The sequence below is a fragment of the Erpetoichthys calabaricus genome, chromosome 2 (assembly GCF_900747795.2).
Source record: "Erpetoichthys calabaricus chromosome 2, fErpCal1.3, whole genome shotgun sequence".
Lineage (NCBI taxonomy): Eukaryota > Metazoa > Chordata > Cladistia > Polypteriformes > Polypteridae > Erpetoichthys > Erpetoichthys calabaricus.
In genome coordinates this window covers 199,287,887-199,312,315 of record NC_041395.2, presented here as the reverse complement: position 1 = coordinate 199,312,315, position 24,429 = coordinate 199,287,887, and the positions used below count along the sequence as shown (strand labels likewise).

Sequence of the window (24,429 nt, the reverse complement as noted above, 5' to 3'; positions counted from 1 at the left end):
GTTCTCCCCGTGTCTGCGTGGGTTTCCTCCGGGCGCTCCGGCTTCCTCCCACAGTCCAAAGACATGCAGGTTAGGTGGATTGGTGATTCTAAATTGGCCCTAGTGTGTGCTTGGTGTGTAGGTGTGTTTGTGTGTGTCCTGCGGTGGGTTGGCACCCTGCCCAGGATTGGTTCCCTGCCTTGTGCCCTGTGTTGGCTGGGATTGGCTCCAGCAGACCCCCGTGACCCTGTGTTCGGATTCAGCGCATTGGAAAATGGATGGATGGATAGAACTCAATGCCAGTATGTAACTGCTTTATTTCAAGGAGTCTGATCCTGTCTTTTGTACCCATTTATAGTCTAATCTTCTCTGTTACCAGTATCCTATAGCTTTAAATGCCCCCATCTGATCCAGTCAGTATTCATTGTCATGAAACGTATCTATAAGGAGCATAAACATCTTTCAAGCTCTCTCACAGGTTTTGCCCCTACAGTCAGAGCTTTACTTTTCTAGTCATCAGATTGTGTGATGTTATCCACTTATTGATTCACATCTGTCCTTTCTGTCTCTTTTTGTCTGTTTTTATTTAACCTTTAATTCTGGCCCTGGAATCAACTGGTTTATTCATCAACTTCTAACCACAAAGTCTTGAAGGATATTTGGGTTCAGCAGTTCTACAGGAAGCGCTGGTTTTCTGAATTGTAATTGTATGGATCTCCCTCAAAGGGCAAAGGTGGAGGGTGGTTGTACATTCCTCTGAGGAAAATGATGACTGTTCCCAGAATCATGACTGGAGTCACCAGGAAGAGGCAGAGGCGATCGACTGTACGAGCAATCCGGGTCCAGTTGTCCTTTTCCTGTGAAAACAAGACTAGTTAGATTACTGTTCTCAATAATTATCCATGGGCATACAATGACTGCTGCAACATTTGTAAGTAATCTCAGGAGTATGCTGGCATGTACATTTTCAGTACAATAAAATACTACAGTATATGTGGAATTCCACAAGTTCTCAGGCTGGGCATGACTTTGGATTCCTCCAGCTGACCACAGAGTTGTTGGAATAAGAAAGAGACATGTAAGCACACCAACTCAAATGAATGCATAAATTAAAATACAGTTGTAATATCTCAGGGGGGCATCCTTTGCTTTACATACATGCCCCCATACTATTGTGTTAGTACTCTTGTTTCATCCACTTGCAAAGCAATTCACAACAGAATACTGTTACCTCATTATAATCATTCTTGTCCCTCATGTGCTTCACAATGTAGTTTGCACTGTCCACCGCTGGTTTTATCTCCGTAAAAAGTTGCTCTGTGACATCAGTCTTCTCACCATCTTCATCAAAGTAAGCTGAAAGAAGTAAGTGTGTCTATGTTAGTATGAACTTTGACTACAATCACAACTGACAACTGAAGTGTTTAATCTACACTAGCGATCAAATGTACAGAACAATTCATGAAAAATAATTCTTTAAAATATTGGTGACTGTCACTGCTCAAAATTTAATTCTTAGCGACCGTAGGTGTGATTACTGTTCTACTAGAATGTTTTAAAAATTAACCAAGGCAAAAAAAAAGTAATTAAACAAAAAACATTTTAGTTTTGGAAAACCACAGTGATCAAAATAATTGAACTGTTACAAGTGTATTGCAAAAGATGCCTGCAGATTAATTTTGTCAATGCTTTTTGACAATTACAGCTTTCAGAATTTAGTAGGAAGTGCAATGGCCCTTGTGCCCACAGGATTTGACCAACTTCTTGCACTTCTCTGGACTGATTTTGTTGCAGTTGTCTTCCAGCATTTGCTACAGTTTGGTTTGCCATAATTTTGTCACCAATTATTTTCCAGGTTTAGATCAGGACTCTGGGCTGGCCATTACATCACTTCGATATTCTCAGTTTCTAAGATTTCTAGTGTGGTGTAGTTGTTAAGGCTTTGGATCTTTTTGAGTTCAAATCCTGCTACTGACACATTGTGACCACGGGCAAGTTTTCCAATTGGAAAATGAAAAAGAAATGTATAACAGTTGTATCATAAATGTTGTAAATCACTTTGGATAAAGGCATCGGCCAAATAAGTAAATGTAAGATTTGCTTCACCCATTTGCTGTGTGGCAAGGTGCATTGTCATACAGTACATAAAAATGGCTGGCTGATTGGCTGATGCTTGCAGGGCTGGAACTCCATATTACTGAAGGAGGTTCTGATACACATTAGCATTCACCTTGCCATGTAGCTATATGAGAGGGATGACTCTTGCTGCAGAGAATATCTCCTTTGCCATGATGTTTCAACCTCCAAAATTCACTAACTTCTTCATACACTTTGGGTTCAGACTTTCTCCAATTTGAACATATTACCCATCTGAACCAACTAAATTAAACTTTTGTCACTGAAATGAACTTTGGATCAGTTCTCCTCAGTCCACACAACATGCTTCTCATCTAAGGCTTATCACCATGTCATCCTGTTTTTTCGTGCACTTGTCTTATGTGCATAACCGGTCATTTGTTTCGGGCCTTGAATAAGTTTGTTTCTTTGTACAGCTTCAATATTCAAGAAGTTATGCTTTTGGAATGACCAATTTCTCTTCCAAAGGCTGAGAGGTTTATCCCATCACCCTTCATCTGAACAACGTAACATTGCAGAGTTTCAGTTACCCTTACACCATCTTGCAAAATGCCTACCAATGTTGACTAATTGGTTGGTGTTGCCTGGTATTTCAAGACATTGCCAGATTAGAACCAACTGTAACTAGTACAACATGTTGTCTAATTTTATTGTTGACCCATGTCACACGTGCACATGGGAGACAGTTATGGGCTTGAATAAATGTGTTTCTCTGTCAGACCAGGGGTTGTCGCTGTTCTCTAACCCATTCTCCTCTTCTCCTCTGCAGACCACCAGAAGAGCCCACCTCCTAGAAACATCACTTCCGTTTCCGGTCCCTTAGAACCCTCCTCTTCCTGCCTGACAACTATATAATGGCCATAATTTCTGTTATACCTCAGTGCTGTTTTGGACTCATGTCTATAAAGACATCTTGCTGATTTATTTCTTCATTTTTGCCAAGTATATGGGGTGGAAACCCCACTTCTTTACCATTTTTTGTCTCTTTACTTTACACCATCTTCAGTTATCATTTATTTTGTGATGTGGGATAGATTTCACTAATGAAATATGATTACAATATGTCTCTTCTGTTCATGTTGAGATAACATTCGATATGGATAAGCAGTGACTTTGTAAATTACAAAAATGTTATTTGTTCTCTAATTCTGATCACTAGTGTAAAATGTCAATGTTCACTCTCTGTAAACAAATTCTACCATGTGCTTATTGAGCATCCTGTCTTACACACTTTGCCAGAAGTACTGTGTGCTTCAGTCACACTTCTCAGGTACTGCCTCATTCTGGGGCTATGAGTGTCCGTGTGTAGGCATATGTTGTCAAACATCGCAAGCTAGGTGTCCTCAAGTAGGTGTATGCCCTCATGTTTCACCTCTGTTTCCCTGGCTCCTTGTGTATGTCCATTTACTCCAGGTAATGCTGAGTATGTACATTCTCTTCTTTTCTAACTTCATCCTCTTCCCAATGAATTTGCACGTTGACTGCCATCTTGCTATCCTAACACCCCCTGATTGTTGCTATTTTCAACAGTCTCCCCCATCCTAGTGCTTTCTGTTCATTGTTGCTTTGCCTTACCTGCAGCAGGTGTACTCCGGCTGACCAGCCCATGCCTCTCGGACTGCTTCTCAAACATGAGCTCACTGCGAGACTTCACACTGTAGTACTCCTCCGCCTTAGAAATGTACCCCAGTGAACTGCTCCTACGCTGCAGTGCCCCCTTCCATTGGCCAGCATCTGCTTCGTCCGCAGGAAGAGACATGTGAAGGATCCGTGGCAGTCGCTCTAGGAAGAACTGCATAATAAAGGAACAAGCGATGACTGAAAATGGTGAGCACTAGAATGCTCTGCCAGCCACAGACTAATGACCACTAGTACTAACAGAATAAGTGAGAATTAACTACATTGTGTAAGTTTAACTTGGATAAACAATTGCTAATCTGACTAGCTGGATGTGCTGAGACAGTCACTAGCTAAGACAGTCCACTTGGTAGGTCAGCCACACAATGGCCAGAGAACTACAGGTTATTTATTAAGAAGAATAGGGTGCAGGCACCTCTTTGGTCCAGTCTGACATCACATGAGTGCTTGGCGTGCGGAAGTGCAGGTTCAACACGACAACACAGGTGAGCACCACCACTGTGACCAACAACATGATGAAGGTCAGATACCTAAGAGTAAGGAGACACAATATACATATTAATTGGTGATAGCCACAAGTTTTGTCTTTCTTCCAGTACTATTTGGGTCATCTGACCAGCAAATTGCAGAAGCATGGAGAAGCAGTGGGCTTAGAACATCACTTTACTCTCTCTAAAACTTTATTATTATGAAGCCTGAGAAGGGTTAAAGGTTGAAACCATGTTCAAAGAAGTTGGCACCAGCCACTATATACAATATTGGTGGGTTTACAAGTAGATCTTTTGGGCATACTTACTTGACAATTAGGGGGATGGCCAGTGATGTCTCTGGGAGACGTTGTGAAATTAGCAGCAAGAAGACAGACTGTGCCAACAGTACTGAGATGGAGAGTGTCATCTTCTCACCACCTGTCCATAACATGACACAAAAGAAAAGGGTTTAAGTTGAGAGCTGTAAAAACTAACCAGGTCCATTTATTCCATTAGCAGGAGGAGCAAACTCTGTCGTAAAGGACCACAGTGGCTTCAACAGATCATCTGAGGTAAACTCTGTTCAGCTTTACTCATTCTCTGATTTTCTCCAAACATTCAGCAAAAGTTTACATTTTTTCTTGAGATGTCAAGGCTGGTCTCACTCTACTTGTCTATTTACTAAAAGCTGGTTGAGTTGACACCAGTGTATTAATGAATCAGTGACTACACTTAATTGATGTACTACGTTTTAGAAAAAGTTGTATGACTCAAACTGGAAAACAAAGCAGTGGATTCATGAACAGATTATTTTCTGTGTATATCTAACAAAAGACCAATGCAAAGCAGTAAATGTTGTAATATAATTTCTGAAGTGAAAACTTCAGTCCCTCAGTACCCAGTGTCCCTCTTCTTAACTACTTCTGGTTATCCTGCATCCTGTCATGATTAGGAGGATAAATTATTTTTGTTGTGACCGAAACACACCTAAACTAAAGCATGATAAGCTGTTTGTACCTGCTTGAAGGGCTAATGACTCAGGAGTTTATTTGAAAGAGAGGTGCCTTCTACCCCCTTGTGGAGGACTATAGAGCATGTCAGAAAACAAACTCATAAGGAAATGAAACCCAGGCCTAAGTTAAAAAGTGCTCTTGATGCCAAGGCCAGCCATGGCACTATAAATGGAGTTAGACTTACTGTCTGCTGGCAGATAATATACCAGCGAGGCCATGAAGGAGATAAGGACGCAAGGAGTTATGATGTTGATGATGTAGAAGAGTGGTTTGCGCTTGATGATCAGGTAGAAGGTGATGTCTTGGTGCTTGTTGCTGTCCATGGGGATATTCTTGTGAACGTTCTTCTTGGCTGGCTTGTGAATAATTTCCCACTCGCCATTCTCTGGAAAGAAACAGAGTCAAGATGTGTGCATGGATTGTTCTCAGTCCCCAGGTGGCAGTGTGCTAACACTTCTTATTAGACCATCCTACCCAAACTTATGTAGCACCATACAATACCAAGGATAAGGTGGGACGCCAATTTACTTAGCTTCCCAGAACTGTGACTGTGTCCAACTTTGTCTATGGCATTGTGTTATAACTGACCATGGACCCCCCAGGGGTTTTTTTTTTTCCCAGGCAAGATTGCTGACTGGGATTTTGTTTTCCTGTTCTCTGTTGTTAACTGGCCATATCTCAATGATGAAATTATTTAAATCAGTTTGAAGTTGCTTTGTTTACTGTGTGTTTAAACTAGTCAGTATTATTGTATGCATATCTTTCGTAATGTGTAAACTTACAATTGTATTCTACCTGTTGTGGCAGATAGCCAGGGCCCTTGCCTGGCCATGACACCTTCATAAAGGAAGGACTGGAGGAGAGGACATGCATAGGGCATTATCTCCCCTGGAGCGCTAGATCACAGCCCCCCTGGATTAAAGCGTGCCTTGGATTCCAACAGGGCTCAATGGGAGTTGGATTTTGGTACTGCCCTGTTGGGTTCCATGGGTGCTGCCAGGGACTGCAGAGCCCTACTTTGTTGGGCATCTGCCTCACCCGGAGGTGTTTCCAGACCACACTGATAGGCCATCGGAAGTACTCCTGGGTGCAGAATAAAAGAAGCCCACTGCGACTGCTCCAGGAGCCAGAGTTAGAAAGAAGAGGAACAAAGCTTGCTGGAGGAGGAGTGAAGGCAGAAGGAGAGACAGAGAGAAAAAAGACAAAGACAGAGTGCTGTATACTACTTTGTGCTTTTGTGACTATGCTGTATAGGTGGGAAACTATTGGGAAGAGTTTCCAATAAGTGAATAAAAGCCTGTGTTGTGCTGGACTTGTTGCCTCCTGTGCTCCCTGGTGGCCACACTATACAGTGCTCTGAGCCTGCAGTCAGTGAAGAGCACAATACAAAAATAAATTGACTTGACGTGACTTTCATCCTGGCCTCCATCATGATGCATGGTACAGGCCTGAAAGTGGCAAGTCCTTAATGGTGTTTGTACAAGTAATTTGAGACTTTCAGTGAGAAGTTGTTTATAATCTGAAAAGTAAAACCTATTTTAATCTTTGAACCAGCAGTTTTAGTTTTGCTAAAATGAATCACTCACCTGAGAGCGGTCAAGAGCAACTTTAGGGCTGATTTGTGTATCCCAGTTGAGTCTGTGAAGACTGAAATGCAGCAAGCAAAATGCTTGTCCATGCTGTTCCTGGAGGTAGTGACCCCAGACTCCCATAATTTCCTACTATTTGTCAATTCATACTCCGACAGACTCAGAGAAATAAACTATGTACTCGAGAACATCAGTAGAAATTAAGGGAAAGTGTTTTTAGGACTGAAGCCAGGAAGCACTTCTTTTCTCAAAGAGTTGTGAGAATCTGGAACAACCTACCAAGACATGTAGTTGAAGCAAAAACCTTGACAACCTAAAGAAGATACTGTAGTGGGACAGCTTGCTTTTTAGCTAAACAAAGAAGCCTGATAGACTGAATGGTCTCATCTTGTTTGTCAAATTTCTTATTTTTTATGTACATAGGACAGGCCCATTCATTGATAATAATGTTAAGCTCTGAACATTTACAGAATGACGCCAGAATCTATGGCACCATCAGACTCTACAGCAGCTTTGTAAACTTTGTAAGCTATCACACTCCCAGGCTTTTTGGTCACCTGTAAAAGCAGCTAGGTCGATGACTATCCATTCCACAGGAAAACTCATGTCTGGCCCTTTCTCTGTGTCCACCTTCAAGTGCATGTTGATCTCTTTGGCATTGTAACTTAGAGAGCTGTAGAGTGGGAGAATGAAAGAGAAGACAAACAGATTGGAAACATGATCATACTAAAACATCATACAACATCAGCTTAGTTTCATTCTGAGCGTTGCTAATTTGCTGCTGCTTTCCTAAATAGTAGGGGTTGGCTAGATGAGACCCACCATGTAAGAGGACACAACCCTAACCCAGAATGCAAACTGATATGTGGCCCTACAATGTATTCAGAAAAAGCCGGTTGGTCACAGGTACCCTCGCATCTGCTTGATCTGCCAGATCACCACCAGACTGGGATTGTGAGAAAGAAATGTCAACTCCTGCTTGAGCACCATTTAGCTTCTCCTTTACTTTTAACTGATGTGTACTCATATAGAAACTAGAACCAGCTGAGAAATGACATGCAAGTGAAGAATGTTGCACTTCATTTAGAACCCTTCCAGGTCCCTTAAACTACTAGCCTAACCAGACTTCTCATCACTTCTGACTTGGTGTCTACACTAAGGCCATTTGTCACTTCTACAATGTGTCTCATTGACCTCAAAGAAAACAACCTTCATCTCAGTGGCAACCAAGATTTTCCAAAAATGGTCAGCCTGGAATGAGGAATGCAAGGTGATAGAAGGCCACATCCAAACACCCCTTTAGGATTACCTGAATTTGAGAGAACAATTTTGCCAGTCAAAAGGAAAATAATTAACATTGATTGGACAGGAGCTGCGGAAGATGGCTGGAGGTAGCCAGTAGACATATCCATTTGGGGAGAGCAGGACATTGCAGTAGTAAGCCACTTGGAATTGAGCATCATTACTGCAGAAAGGAGAGAGAACAAAGAAGAAAAAGAAGGATGAAATACAAAGAACATAGGACTGTATACAGAGCAAGAAGAAATACACTTCAAAGTTTGGTGATAAGACCCACAGAGGTTGAGACCCACCAAAGGACAGTGTAATCTGAAGAGTGTGGCGGGAGCTAACAGATGAAAACTTCACCGTAGCTAGCGAAGTGGTGGCTCTGAGGCTAAGGATCTGCGCTGGCATCCCAAAGGTTGCCGGTTCAAATCCCCATCACTGCCAAAAGAGATGCTACTCTGCTGGGCCCTTGAGCAAGGCCCTTAACCTTCAATTGCTCCAGTGGCACTGTACAATGGCTGACCCTATTATCTGACCCCAAGGGGTATGCGAAAAGATGCATTTCACTGAGTGTTGTCCTGTGTAACTATGTACAGTATGTGACAAATAAATAAAGAATTATTATTATGGAGGACTTGTGAGTCTTGTCATTTCTGAGGACCTCCATCCATCCATTTGTTAGAACTTTTGTGTAACAGGGGAAGCAAGAACCACTTCTTATGCTACTCCACCGTGGAGCTAGTTTAGAGTCTCCGGTCAGCTTAACAGCATGTCTTTTGGACTGAAGAATCAAACCATGAAAGCACTGAGACAATTTGCCAGCTTCACACAGAAGACTAGTCATGGAACCTGGACTGCAAATGTTGCAAATTGAGCCACTCAGATGAAAATTTGACTCAAAATGAAAAAGTAAATGAGCATCTAATCAAACAACCTTTGTTTATAGAGGATGTGAAAAACAAAATTGGAAAAATGTGAGAGAAACACATATAGTAAGAATGACAAAAAGGAAGGACAAAAATAAGCAAATATCTGAAATAGTCTGTTTATGTTAAATCTAAAGAAGAAAATTCTTTTGAAAAGCGGTGAAAAAAAGAATTTATCCAAAAGGTACACAAATAAAAAAGTATACAAAGATAAATTAAAAGTACCAGGACTGTTCTACATCATGAACACTTGTCAAATCATGCCACACCCAAAAAATGTCACCAGAGCTTACAGTTTACAGATACGGTAATAATAAATGAGCAGAAATCATCATACAAGTTTAGCAGGGCCTGTGAAGTTTAACATTAGCTTACATAAAGTAAGAAACTGAGGAAAGACTCAAGAGGAGTATTGAATATAGTGCCTTATTTATTTCTCCATATAGCAAAGGGCAGAATAAATCAAACTTTATAAAGTGTCCACCATAAAAAGGCGCCAGACCAAAATCTCAAGATCATTCTTACCAGTTTTTATTTTTTATAGCTCCATACATATTAAGCTAAATTTGAAAAGAAATGTGTGATGAATAACAAATGATATGAAATCCTTCCATATATCTATTATGGATCCCACTTTTTCCAGGTCAGGATCAGTTGGAAGCTCTCAAGGCAGCACTGGGTGCAAAGTGGGAACCAATCCTGGACTGAACATCAGTCCATAGTCGGGCAGCTTCATGAACATCGCACATTCATCTGCACATTTTTGGAATGTTAGGTGAAAATGGAGAAATCAACACAGACACAGGCAGAATGTGCACACTGAGTCATTAGTTTGTATGGTTTTCTTTTTTTTCAGCAAACAATGCTATAGAGCGCAACATGCCTTACTACATTTCAATATTGATAATTATTTGTATCCTTATAAGCAGTGTGGTTGTTGTAGCATAGACTGGACAATGACTTGCAGACAAGCCGTTAGTCCTATTTTATTACATAAACGATGTGTCACTTTTTCCTGGTTAAAATGGTTGAATGACCTCAGGACGCTGCCCTTTTTCTGGTAATTCTTTCATCCTTTCAAATGTTTCACAAAGGCCAAGCATTTTTAGTCAACCATCATATATAGTCTTTCAAAGAAAACACCATCAAAAGACACCAGACCAAAAACTGCTATAGCTATTTGTTTTTTTAAACTATTGCATATCTTCAACAAGACATGAAATTTAAAAAAAAAACTAAAACCTAAGACTAAATTATTGAATGCTATTTTAATAAAGCAGATTTATTGAGAACAAAGAGAGTGTATATACTATATGTCAGCATCAGAGTAGGGCTGCATATAGCACCATCTACCAGAGTGCCAGGGAAATGCATATTTGACAATGCAGGAAACATGTATTGTGTTAAGGAATTTTTTAAAAATCTGTGATAGGTAGAAGAAGCCAGCACTAAAATTGGCAAAGGTGATTTTTTGAAATTTTATATCTTTGAAATTTAATTAAGTCGTAAGTGTGATGGTGATCATTTAAAAAATCATGAAGGGGAAAACACATAAAAGAAGAACAGAGAGGTGTACAACAATAAAGTGTATCCATTATTTTATCTTCTGTCTTGTTTATTCAGTTCAAGTTCATGGGCACCGGTTATTGTCCCAATACGCGCAGCTAGAAGCAACACTGGCCAGGATGCCAGCTGATCACAAGGCACACTCACATCACTGCCACATTTACTCAAACAGAGACAATCTAAACCCTATCATTCATGTCCTGCATGATGCAACAGTACAAAAGGAATTCCAAAAAGAAAAATCTAAGCAACATGCAAACTCCCACCAGACAATTTCCTGAATAATAAAGTTGCCTAAATAATTTGTGATGTGCAGCCATAACCATTTGCGCTACAAAACATGTAATGCATCAGAAGTTAAGTATGTTTAGGCCCAGCCAGTACTTGGATGGGAGACCATCTAGATAAAGCTTACATTGATGTTAGAAGACTTGTTGGAGAGGCCAGCAGGAGGTGCTTATCCTGAGAAAAATGTGTGGATCCCAATGCTCCAGGGCAGTGACAGGGACACTGTGTTGTAAATATGGTGCCATCCTTCAGATGTGATGTAAAGCTGATGTCCTGACTCTTTGTGGTCATTAAAGATCTCTCGGCACCCTTCGTAAAGATATCCATAGCCTGGTCTTTCTGGCCCCTTAACCAGTCCCTTTCTCTAATTGGCTATCTCACTCACCATTAAACTACTTAATAGCTAAGCATACTGCTGAAAAATGGCTTTCATCCCATCATCCTGGTGGGTGCTGCATAATGGTCATGGATGAAGTGTTAACAACCCTCCCAACAACCAAATCCCCCCCCCCCCCCCCCCCCGCACGTGTAAACCACTTTTAAAATTGAGAAAAGCGCTATATATATTATTATTATTAAATCTAGAAAATATCATCTTTCATTCAGCCGTAATGACCAACAGTTCCCTGGGCTGTAAAAAATCTTATGTGCAGGGTTTACCAAAGTTTACCAAAACCTAATCTAACCCATAAACTAATTTTGCAAAAATAATATTTGTAATATTACAAATAATGGCCATCAAGCACCAAATGGCCTCAAATCATGTGCATCAAGATTGCATAAATGCCATTCTGGATGCAGAGAGCTATTCAGAGGAGGGTGTGAGCCCACTGAGAGACAATGCAGTAAGAGCAGAGAGTCCCTTGGGGCAGCATTCACCCCTACTGCAGGATTAAATCCTGGACTTGGGAACTGCAAGTGTGGAACATGTATGCATTTTCATTGTCTGTTTGGGTTTTCCTCTGGGTACTCTGCATTTCTTCACACAGCCCAAGGATGCGTGTGTTAGATTAATTGATAACTTAAAAATAGGTGTTTGTGGGAATGGTTGTTCCCTGTCTTATTCCCAGTGCTTTTGGAGTACTGAAAATACCAGCTCCTTGAAACCCCTAGCTATCCATCCATCCATCCATTTTCCAACCTGCTGAATCCGAACACAGGGTCACGGGGGTCTGCTGGAGCCAATCCCAGCCAACACAGGGCACAAGGCAGGAACCAATCCCGGGCAGGGTGCCAACCCACTGCAGGACACACCCCTAGCTAGATAAGTGATTAAAACATGAATAGTTGGATAAATGAGTAGCCATTTTTTATATAATCAATACTTCTGCATGCCATTTTTATCTTTACTCAGTTATGGAACAAACTCTGGAGCCCTTGGAGGTAGTAGTGAAGGAGAGCTAAAAGAAAACTGAGTGCCATTCTGCACAATGCTGCACATCATCCCCATGACACACTAACACTGTCAAGAAATGGTACTGGGCTCCTTTATACCAACAGCAATACGTCTGCATAATCCCTCTCTGTTACTGGGACTGCTAAGGTGGAAATATTTCTTTATTTGTAATTTTCTGTTTATTTATTTAAAGAGCTTCATTAAAATCCAAATTTGCCCATCGATCGATCTATCTATCTATCTATCTATCTATCTTTAAAACATCCAATGTTCTGAACTTTTTAATAAATTCTTTGCAGGTCTCTATGCTTTCCCCCTACTTTAGTAATGTTCTTTTGTGTACACCTTTGAATAGATGATGTTTTTGTACCTTTCCAGATTAGGTGATATTGTTGGGTTAATGAGCTTCTTGTTGTACTCATTTTCTGTTTTCTTAACTGTAAAAATGTCCACTTTTCCAAAGTTGTTCATTCAATTTCAGAATTAGTGAGAGCAGTCCTGTGGTGGGCTGGCACTCTGCCTGGGGTTTGTTTCCTGCCTTGTGCCCATGTGTTGGCTGGGATTGGCTCCAGCAGACCCCCGTGACCCTGTAGTTAGGATATAGCGGGTTGGATAATGGATGGATGAATGGAAGGATGGATGAGAGCAGTGTATTGGGCATACAGCAAGGACCCAACCTGGATGGGGCTCTAGTAAAAATATTCTTCCTTAATATAAATGCAAGGGCGGCACGGTGGCGCAGTGGGTAGCACTGCTGCCTCGCAGTTGGGAGACCTGGGGACCTGGGTTCGCTTCCCGGATCCTCCCTGCGTGGAGTTTGCATGTTCTCCCCGTGTCTGCGTGGGTTTCCTCCGGGCGCTCCGGTTTCCTCCCACAGTCCAAAGACATGCAGGTTAGGTGGATTGGCGATTCTAAATTGGCCCTAGTGTGTGCTTGGTGTGTGTTTGTGTGTGTCCTGCGGTGGGTTGGCACCCTGCCCGGGATTGTTTCCTGCCTTGTGCCCTGTGTTGGCTGGGATTGGCTCCAGCAGACCCCCGTGACCCTGTGTTCGGATTCAGCGGGTTGGAAAATGGATGGATGGAATATAAATTCAAGTTTATTTGCTTTTTAAAAAGATATAAGCAAGTTAATGCTGATGCCTCCCAATTTGGGGATCAGTTTGCTTGCATGTTGTCCTTGTGTCTTTATGGATTTTGTTTAGGTGCTCTGGGTGTTAAACCTTTTATCTTGATTGGCTTGGAAGTGCCCTGCCTTGGGCTGGCACCCTGTCCACTGTTTCTGCCTGAACATGCTCTAGCGCACTGAAACTATGTAGCAGCCTAAGAAAATGGATGGATGGATTCATTTTAGATGTTTACTGATTTTTCCTCCTGCCTTCTTTAGATTTTATCACTCCAAAAAAAAAAAAGATACTTCTTAGTTAATATGTTCCATCAGGGAAGTCTAGACAAGGTGACACTCAATCTTCATCACAGTATCTGCTGGGCTGTATTTTGATTGCACTTACTTGTTCTCCAAGACGATTTCTGGAAGCCATACCATACTGGATGGCAATCTCAATATAGTTATGTCATCAAACTCGCTGGTGTTCCAGGAGAGGCGGGTGTCATTCCACCCCTAAAACAGATAGAGAAAATGATACATTGTCAAAAAATAAGATGCTTCAGAAAAACTGAAATGCATAATAAGTGGCAGGCAGAAAATAACTGACTGGCAGACACACAGAACTGTAAACAAGCAACATGGTACACCAGTGAAGCCATGGCAGCTGGTGAGAATGTGATGGACAGAATCACTGAAAGTTTGGCACTTAGACTAAATGATATCCTGGCAGACATATGAGGTAGGCACCTACTTACATGCTCCACCCACACATTTGTAGTTAATGTCTCATCCACTTCTTTCTGAAAGAGAAAGTTCAGCATTTTTTAACAATTCTGTCAACCTTTTGGATCCCAGCTTCACTTCCCAGTAAGTGGCTGGTATGCCTAGACCCCACATGGGCCTTGCTCTGGGATTTTTGGCTACATTATGTATCTATTGAAAGATGCTGCAGAGAGCATACCAGTGAGATGAGGTTTGACAAGGTGAGGCCCAAGAAGACATCCACCGCCTGTTCCTGAGACTCGACGGGTCGCACTTCTTTGTTGTATGCCCGCTCTTTGAAGAGGTGATTAATGAGACGCTCCTCTTGATTTCTGGCTAAACAGACTGAAAAACAGTAGAAGCAGCACACACTTACTGGAGCACTCAGTCGGCAAGTGAGCCCTAGATAGACAGATCTAATATTTTTCCTTCCTATACGCAAGAATGTTTTATTTAGATTAAATTTAATTTGCCTATTCATCCATCCATTACAAAACAAGCTTAATCCATTTCTGCATCTCCCAGTAATAACGTGCACAAAGCTGACTAAAATACTCAAATGGGGCCATATCTATTGCTTTTTTGCATGTCCAAGTAAAATAAACTCACGTCATTAGGTTGAAAAAGAAGAGTGAAGAAAAACACTCAAACGCTGGGAGAATGTGCAGATCCCACAGACACTATGACCAAGACAGGAGTCACGCTCAGGCTTCTAGAGCTATGAAACTGCATTGCTTTGATATGCTTCACTTGTCACCCGTCCAACAAATCTGAATAAATTCACCTAATTTAGTGTCATATTCATCCACTTTTTTGTTACGTACTGTACCTTGCTCAGGATAGGTGGGATAAGAAATTGCCATGATATGGTATTCATATAAATGCAAAACTACAGTGGTTTCAGCTCTGATCCCTGTGGGACTCCACTTGTTACAACATTTGATTCAAAATATGATGCTCCTATGGATGCCCAGCATTCCATAAACTCACACCTCTTACAGTTTCATGATTAGCCCCATCCCCATGGGTCATTTTATCAAAAGCTTTGTCAACGTCAGAGCAAGTTGTACATGCTATTGTATCTTGCCTTTTGTAATCACGTTCATTAATTTACTTGTAACACAAATTAAACTACAGTAATGAACGTCCCACTAAACTTCACTTTTATGTAAAGGGGCAGAGTCGGCAACTACCCCCCAAATTGAAAACAAATAATAAAGGCTTGGATTTAAATCACTGGCTTATTTAAGATGTGTTGAGGAAAATGTGAGTGAATGTTTTGTTATAGGGCTCCCAAGGTGCTTTGCAAGTACTGAGCTGTTCTAAAAGCGTTTACAGGTAACTGAAGCACAGAAGGTGCAGTTATCGGCATTTTGCCCACAAGGCTAATATTGTCTGGCTCTAGTACTTTATTTATTTCTAACTATTTACATTTTTGCAGCATCTCTTTCACTAAAATGTCCACAGTGTTTGCCACGTTCTGACTTTTACCTGTAACTACCGACAGGTCACCTCTTCAAGTGAGAAAACATCAGAAGAGTAAGATGTAAGTGTTTTTGCTTTTTCCCCCAATCAGAAGATTTATTTCTCCTTTCTTGTTCTTCATGAACATCACCTGCCCCTTGGCCATCTTCTTCTTGTTAAAATCCTGAGGCCAGTGGTTTCTAAGTTAAGCCCCAGGGGACCACTAATGCTGCATTTTTTTAATTTATTTTTTTAAAACCAGTTTCACAATCAGTACATAATTCTTACTTTAAATGCATCTCATTATTTACTGGGATGAACTTTTTTATTCTCTTATGCTAAGCAATTTTTAAATAGTTGTATTTTTAGCAAAACCTTAAATGCTTAAGCTACTTTTGCCATTTTCTTTGTAACCCACAATTGTCCTGACCATTTGCTCCTGTAAATGTTTCCAAATGTTGAGAAGGGAACAATTACTTGAGATCCACATTCATTGGTCTCCTCATTTGCAAGAAATGCTTTTAATATACAGACCAGTGAAAATGGCAGTGAAGTAACCGATTTCCTTTAGCATTCAGTGGTTTTGCACCTGTGTCTGCACTGCTCATTACTAATCGTCTGCACTTAAGGGGGAAAACACTCTACAGAAATGAAAATATTTAAAAGAAAAGCATTTAAAGCTACAATCATTTATGAATCGTTTATAAACATGTGAAGGGCAGATACTGTAACTAAATGAAACAACATATTTAAAGTAAGTATGATGCACTGACTGTGAAACTGATAGTAAAAATTTGGACATGAGCGTCAGTAGGCTTTGTGCTCTTGAAACCAAGTTACCCGAACCATTCTGTAACATTTCAGTAATTATTTACCGCACTGATGCTGATCTTTCTGATCATGAAATAGGTCATTACGACAGCAATGGACAAGAAGAATTCATAATTAATTACAGAATTACGGTATTTCAGGGTTCCTCTAGCGTGTCTCTTTCTCTTGCACAATTTGGCTCAAAAACTAATCAGTATATTGTCACCTCATAAGAAAGCTTAAGTTTCAGGTTTGTTATTTTTCCATCCAGCCATTTTAGCTTTAGACGATCTTCAAGAAACTGTGACACACAGACCGACACACACCCATCATCGGCATATCAGTGTTTTTGGTATCAAGGCACCCTAAAATGTCAAGATACATCAAAAAGTGGAGATCAAAATTTTTGACGAATCTAAAGCTTTCGCTCCTACATCATAGATGATAGGTTATGGTGGGGGAGAGCGCAGAGCATTAAAAACCACTGAGATGGACTTTCGCATTCACTTATAATCTTCTCCAGCTTGCTGTTGGCATTTTAGTTGTTTAGTTGTTTTTGTCAGGTTTAGTTTCCTTATGAATGTATTTCATTTTCATTACAGAGCTGTTGCCTGTTCTATAGTAATTTATTGTTTATCTTGTCATATAAATCCACTGTTCACAAATTTCCTGTTTCTTCTCTGATAGGGACTTTTGTATGACCAGCTAGCTTTTCTAATGTCTGTGTTTTTTTTATTTTTCCAGTTTCCAAGATTGCTGCATGTTTCTAATTATTTTTTATCTTGTTTATTTATCCACTAATGAAATCTGTTAGTTATTCTACCACTAATTATAAATTATGACTCTTTTGAATATTCCTTTACATCTGTCTCGCTTCAACTGAAATGTTTCTGCACACACTTAACTATTTTAGTTTCGCAACCTTCTTAATCTTTGCTTGGTTATTTGCCAGAGGCATTAATTACAAGACTAAGACAGGAATAGAACGCCAGCCCACCACAAACATATGCTTGACCAAGTCCAATTTCCACAAACATATATCTGAACTAGTCTAGCCCACCACAAACACACTACTGGCCTACTCCAGCCTACCACAAATAAACTGTTCAAAAAAATTAAAGGAACACTTTGAAAACACATCAGATCTGAATGGGGGAAAAAATCCTGCTGGATATCTCTACTGCTATGGACTGGGTAATGTGTTATGAATTAAAGGATGCCACATTGTTTGATGGAAATGAAAATTATCATCCTACAGAGGGCTGAATTCAAAGACACTCCGAAAATCAAAGTGAAAAAATGATGCGGCAGGCTAGTCCATTTTGCCAAAATTTCATTGCAGCAATAATTGTACTCAGTAGTTTGTATGGTGCTCACATGCTTGTATGCGTGCCTGACAATGTCGGGGGTCATGCTCCTAATGAGACAATGGATGGTGTCCTGGGGATCTCCTCCCAGATCAGGACCAGGGCATCACTGAGCTCCTGGACAGTCTGAGGTGCAACCTGGCGGCGTCGGATGGACCGAAACATAATGTCCCAGAGATGTTCTATTGGATTTAGGTCAGGTGAGCGTGGGGGCCAGTCAATGGTATCATTCCTTCATCCTCCAGGAACTACCTGCATACTCTCGCCACATGAGGCGAGGCATTGTCATACACCAGGAGGAACCCAGGACCCACTGCACCAGCATAGGGTCTGACAATGGGTCTAAGGATTTCATCCCGATACTTAATGGCAGTCAAGATGCCGTTGTCTAGCCTGTAGAGGTTTGTGTGTCCCTCCATGGATATGCCTCCCCAAACCATCACTGACCCACCACCAAACCGGTCATGCTGAACGATGTTACAGGCAGCATAACGTTCTCCACGGCTTCTCCAGACCCTTTCACGTCTGTCACATGTGCTCAGGGTGAACCTGCTGTCATCTGTGAAAAGCACAGGACGCCAGTGGTAGACCTGCCAATTCTGGTATTCTATGGCAAATGCCAATTGAGCTCCATGGTGCTGGGCAGTGACCACAGGGCCCACTAGAGGACATCGGGCCCTCAGACCACCCTCATGAAGTCTGTTTCTGATTGTTTGGCCAGAGACATTCAGACCAATGGCCTGCTGGAGGTCATTTTGTAGGGTTCTGGCAGTGCTCATCCTGTTCCTCCTTGCCCAAAGGAGCAGATACCGGTCCTGCTGATGGGTTAAGGACCTTCTACGGCTCTTTCCAGCTCTTCTAAAGTAACTGCCTGTCTCCTGGAATCTCCTCCATGCCCTTGAGACTGTACTGGGAGACACAGCAAACCTTCTGGCAATGGTACATATTGATGTGCCATGCTGGAGAAGTTAGACTAACTGTGCAACCTCTGTAGGGTCCAGGTATCTCCTCATGCTACCAGTAGTGACACTGACCGTAACCAAATGCAAAACTAGTGAAAAAAACAGTCAGAAAAGATGAGGAGGGAAAAATGTCAGTGGCCTCCACCTGTTAAACCATTCCTGTTTTGGGGGTCGTCTCATTGTTGCCCCTCTAGTGCACCTGTTGTTAATTTCATTAACACCAAAGCAGCTGAAATTGATTAACAACCCCCTCTGCTATGTAACTGACCAGATCAATAGCCCAGAAGTTTCATTGACTTAATGCTATACTCTGAATAAAGGTTCCTTTAATTTTTAATAAAAATATTTCCATAGGCCGTCATTGATGTTATGAGAGGGTGATGTAACTTCTGTCCAGTTGTTATTAAAGGAGTATCTTGGAGTTTAAGGACAGGCTGTTACTGATAACACAATTAATGAACTCTGTAAGCAATAAAGGTGATAATATTTTGCTAACTAAGGGTCACCAAAAAGTCACCAGACATGATTTAAGTCTTGTCTGGTATGAACTAAGCAGTTTGAGGTTTATTTATGACTTATCTAAGATAAGGGGGGAACGGTTTTCAAACTATATTGAGTGCACACTGTGTTAATTGGGTATTCAGGACTTTAATGTTCAAGTTCTGGATCAGCCTTAATGCGAATAGAGACCTCCTTTTGTTAAATTAAAATATTGTGGCTTATTTTTGCTCCACATATCCCACCACAAACATACTTCTAACGTGGTCCAGCCCACCACCAACATCCACCTCACCCGGGCCAGTCTGCCCTAGTTTTATTTACACTAACATACGTTTATGTTGTGGGGTTAAATCTAATTTTTTGTATTGTATTTGAACATGAACTAGTATTTTAGCAGCATCATTCTATTTAACCTACATGCACCTTTGGGAAGTGGGAGGAATCATCTGTTCCCAGACAAAAGGGAGAACATGCAGACTCCACACAGACGGTGCCCAGGGACAGGACTGGAATTTGGTCAGTTAGAACTCTGAGGCTCCAGCGCTGACCATTGCACCACCTTGCTATCCTTCTATCCTACACGTATAAGTTTATATCTATTAAATTCTGCATTTTTGAAATTATTTCTGTTTCGAAAATGGGTAACACTGTACTTTAGGTATTGCAAAAATGCATCTACTACTCATTGACTCTTACAGTATGTTACAAGACATAATGCAGGCTTCTTTTGGTCTTCATCACACTCATAAAACATCACTAGCTTGGTCATTCATCTCTGTGCTGCTGGTAAAATGACTTGTTAATATGAAGGAGCCACAGATCTTAAACTAAATATGTCATATCAAGAGAAGTGTGTCTCAGTTAAGCCACCTCAGAGCTCTCCAAAGTGATGTTTAGTTAGTAGGTCACATTGCAGAGATGAAGAAACACTTTACTGATGCTTTGGAAGCGTTATGGAGATCCAAAGTGTTTGTAAAGGTCATGTTGCATAACAATAAATGAGTACTGGATGCATTTTTGCAGTACCAAAACTAAAGTGTTACCCAACAATGAATTAATTATTAGAAGAATGGATAACTGTAGTTTTTATTACTACTCTGCTAACAGACTTTCAAACTATTATGATTGCTACATAATAACAGTTCAATCATTTCTTTATGTCTTCTTTGTTATTACAGAACTTCATGTCTAGACAGGCTTTCCCTCTGTCTGCTTGGTCTTTAAACGTACTGAATTAGACAATCACAGCTATAAGTCCCTTTTCTTCTTGTCCATTAATTTATTGGGTTTTCTCAGTTCATTTCAGTGTAATCAAAGGCACTAACTAACAAGATATCCCATCTAAATTTGCTTTTTTAATATTATTTTAAAGTAGTTTATGTGTGCAAATGTCTCTAACACCCCCAGTGTTGTGCTTAGCCTTCTGTTCTAACAGCCCAGTTTTATGTTCACCTTCCCCATGTCCTCACCTCCACTCTGGCCTGTATTTTTTAAATAGTCTGTATAAATATTATCCATTCATTTTCATGCCTGACGTATCCAGTTCAGGATCTTGAGGGGTCAGAGTCTGTCCTGGCTGTATCGGGTGCAAATCCAGACAGGGGGCCAGTCCTTCTGAGCACCAAGTTCATGCCCAGGCTCACACAAGCTCTATTTGAAAGCATCACTTGCGTACCTGAAGCAAAACCTAAGCACACAAAGGAAGGCCGGGCAAGTCTGAAATAAGCAGTGCTCAGGTATGGGATTAGAATTTAGAAAGCTGAATCTAAGAGGCAGCAGGGTCAACATGCTATAATAAAATAGGAATGCACAATTATAGACAACTTCAGGTTTATTATTTGGAATCCTTTGTACAGTGAAAAAAAATTAAGACTCATCGGTTCTATCCTTGCACTTTTCCTGTTGATAAGTAATTTCAGAAATACAGTCTCACATTTCATGAACGGTCAGCTTGCATAACTATTACAGTCATTGTCTTAGCTAAGCTAGATTGCCTTTTCCTTTGCTGGTGCCCTTCCATTTACAGTAGGAGGTCAGTGTGTTTTTCCACTGAACAGATCCTTGCTCAGACTCTGTTCAGATAAATAAGCTATGCTTTATAAACTGTCCCGACTGTCTAGCCATCTGGGTACAGCGTCTCAGTGCTCACATACTGTGAGTCTCCTAACAGGTCAGCTACCCCATTGTCTTCTCCTGATCAACGAGCCGGTAGGGATCCTCCATCCACCTACTGTGACTGAAATTTAAAGGGCGCTTCTGTTGTTACACAAGTAAACTACAAGTCTATAAAACTACCAGCTATTTGTGTTATACTCTCTCTTTGGTATTATGTGTAGTTTTCCTGTTTCTTTCCAGTATTTGGTTACATCTTCAGTAACAGACACAGAGTTGTTTGAAATGGCCCCGAAATAGAACCTGCCTTTACACAGAAAGAAATTTGGGATAATGTACAGGCTCTACTGCAATATTGAAATGTTTTCCAAAATAAATGTGTTTAGAATTTACTCTCTTTACTGCCTTTTATTTTATGTACTACATATATATAAGTATATTTCATGTACCATTTATGTTTGTCTTTATGATAGATAGATAGATAGATAGATAGATAGATAGATAGATAGATAGATATAGGAAAGTCATTATATTAGATAGATAGATAGATAGATAGATAGATAGATAGATAGATAGATAGATAGATAGAGATGGGGGAAATTGCCTTAATTTGAAAAAAAAACATTCTAACTTTATTTAATTCCATTATGTTTGTGCATATTTTTTTTCTTTACATATATGTACAGTATTTTGTGATACATTTCTTTAATTATATGTCATTATATAGATTTTCAGAGTATGGTGTTGCTCAGCGATATGTAGTTTTTAATCTTTTTATATGAGAATGACTTGTGAAGGCTTTAAAATCACTTCAGTTTCGTTTTGTCTGGCAACTCCTGACTTATCAGTACAAGAAAACATCCACATACGATGTATCGTTCAACTGGTTTTCATGTCTATTTATATGAAATGTCAAGCTTTAAAGGTTCCCCCAAATTTTTGAACCTCTAGATCCAAAAAAAACCTGTTATTTTTAGGTAATTTTTGGGCTATACTTTGTGCAGGAATTTACATCATTATAATAAAGAGTAAACCAATAAGTCATGTCATTTTCTAACCCGCTAAATCCAGACAAGGGTTGCTGTGGGGGCTGAGCCCTATCCCAGCTAGCATTGGGCACAAGACAGAAAAAAAAAAACTCTGGACAGTGTACCAATCAATCACTGGACAAACACACACACTACGGCCAATTTAGTAGAACCAATTCACATAATCTGCATGTCTTTGGAAAGTGCAAAGAAACCACGCAGACACAGGGTGAACATGCAAACTCCACACAGGCAGGACCCAGGATGTGAACCCTGGCCTCCTTACTACAAGGCAGCAGTGCTACTACTAAGCCACCATGCCACCCTAAACCATTACATGTCATCAGCAAAAATGATCAGAAAACTTGGAAGTTGTTCATGTCACATCAACTAACCCTAGGGATTCACCCCTTAATGGGATACAAAGATACTCCTTTTTCATAAAACTAATGTAATCATGTCGAGTGTTGTTTTATACTATTTTGAGTTTGCTGATCATGAGTATGATAGAATTTTTGATATTTGATTCTTTACCGGCAGCCCTGGCTCTCCGAGAGAAGGTTAAAATAACATTAATTTGAATTTCAGACATAAGGGTTACCATTTTAGACTATTATTTTTTAATCCTGTACTAGGAACCTAGCCATCCATGTACCTCTATCAGTGGGTGACAAATGACAAATTTCTATTACAATTGAAAATATTTGGACATGGGCCATTTAAACTGAGGCACATATTTTAATATTTCAAATATTTGATGCAACTCTTCATCTGTATTATGTACCTCTACCTCTTGAAGTAAGTTATTGCATCTCCTATGAACACCCCAAATTAGGGCAGTTTATGCTAATTCAGATGTTTTTATTGATCATTTCTTATTATTAATACAGTACCTGCTTACTTGGCTAATCATCACATAGTGTGCATTGCCAGAGCGGACTTTCAACTTGATTGCCCTGATTTGTATTCCTTTCTGCATCGTCTGTCTTGACTGTCCAGCCATTTAAATGGTGGTTCTCCTCAAGTGTGCTTTGTTTTTTCAGCAGTAGTGGGCTTGATCACCTACTTACTTTTATTTTCCAGGTTTTTGTCCCTTTCCTGCACTCCTTTGTCCCCCAAATTGTATCAATATATGATGCACTCATTTTTGTCAAGTCACACGTAAGGTTTGAGTCCCACTCCAGTTTTTGTTCCCGTGCAGTTTACATGCCCCCCCATAAGTGTTTATTTTCTAAATACCTTACTTTCTCTCCCTCATCCCCTAACTTGAGCAAGTCAGATTAATTGAGGACTCTAAACTGGTACCAGTGTCAGTGACTGTGAAGTGTGTGTGTGTTTGCCTGACCCATGATGGACTGGTGTCCTATCCAAAGTTTCTTGCCTTGCGTCCATTGCTACTTTGAGAGGTTCCAGCCACGGCCACAACTCTGAAGTGAGGTACGTGAGTCATGTTTGTCAGCTTTGTTCTTGACTGCAATCATTTTTAGAGGTCCACTTTCCTGGCTTGTGTGTGTGTGTGTGTGTGTGTGTAGAGCCAGATACCAGATACTTTTATTATCTCTGTCCTACAAAGAAACCCACTAATTGAAATAGTGACCCAAATTCAAAAGTCAAGGTGACAGCAGAACTTACCTGACAGAGAGAGGACCACCAATGTGGCTACCGTTGCAACACACACACTCAGCTTTCCGTCTTTCATGGCCTCCTTGTTCCTGTGCTCCCCACTCTGTTATGAAGGACAGGGCCACTGAGTCTCAGCTGACAGCTTTCCTCCACCCTCAAGACTCTGACATGCAGCAGCAGGTGAACAAACAGCCAATTCTGATACGGAATTTCCTGTTTTGGATTCAGTGGCTGGAAATGAGCTCAGCTTGTTGCCTGAAGGGAGCCCCACTCGTGTCCATGAGCACCAGGCCATCACATCTAAAATGAAACTGGCACCCTATGAGTCTACTTCATATGCACCCATGAATGCTCTGTACCCCTGTTACTGGCAAGAGGACTGACTGACCTATTGCAAATAATGAGGTC

The 24,429-nt window shown here is 40.7% G+C and overlaps 1 protein-coding gene across 1 annotated transcript; it reads right to left on the bottom strand.

The window, feature by feature from the left end:
* Positions 1–253: 253 nt before the first annotated feature.
* On the bottom strand, positions 254–24,416 carry chrnd (cholinergic receptor, nicotinic, delta (muscle)). Its single transcript, XM_028795009.2, has 12 exons — positions 24,031–24,416; positions 14,354–14,499; positions 14,148–14,192; positions 13,796–13,905; positions 8,135–8,290; positions 7,383–7,498; positions 5,421–5,621; positions 4,550–4,661; positions 4,169–4,283; positions 3,691–3,907; positions 1,211–1,335; positions 254–836 (listed from the first exon to the last, which is right to left on the bottom strand). The coding sequence occupies exons 1-12, from the start codon at positions 24,095–24,097 to the stop codon at positions 654–656; spliced, it is 1,593 nt and encodes a 530-aa protein (XP_028650842.1). The 5' UTR covers positions 24,098–24,416; the 3' UTR covers positions 254–653.
* Between the last annotated feature and the right edge of the window lie 13 nt (positions 24,417–24,429).

Bases quoted from the DNA above. Each gene is read 5' to 3' on its own strand.
- chrnd (XM_028795009.2), bottom strand. From the start codon at position 24,097: ATGAAAGACGGAAAGCTGAGTGTGTGTGTTGCAACGGTAGCCACATTG. The intron at 14,193-14,353 runs GTATGCTCTCTG...TTTCTCTTTCAG, and splicing joins TGTCAAACCTCATCTCACTG to AAAGAAGTGGATGAGACATT. The intron at 4,284-4,549 runs GTAAGTATGCCC...CCTTACTCTTAG, and splicing joins GCCATCCCCCTAATTGTCAA to GTATCTGACCTTCATCATGT.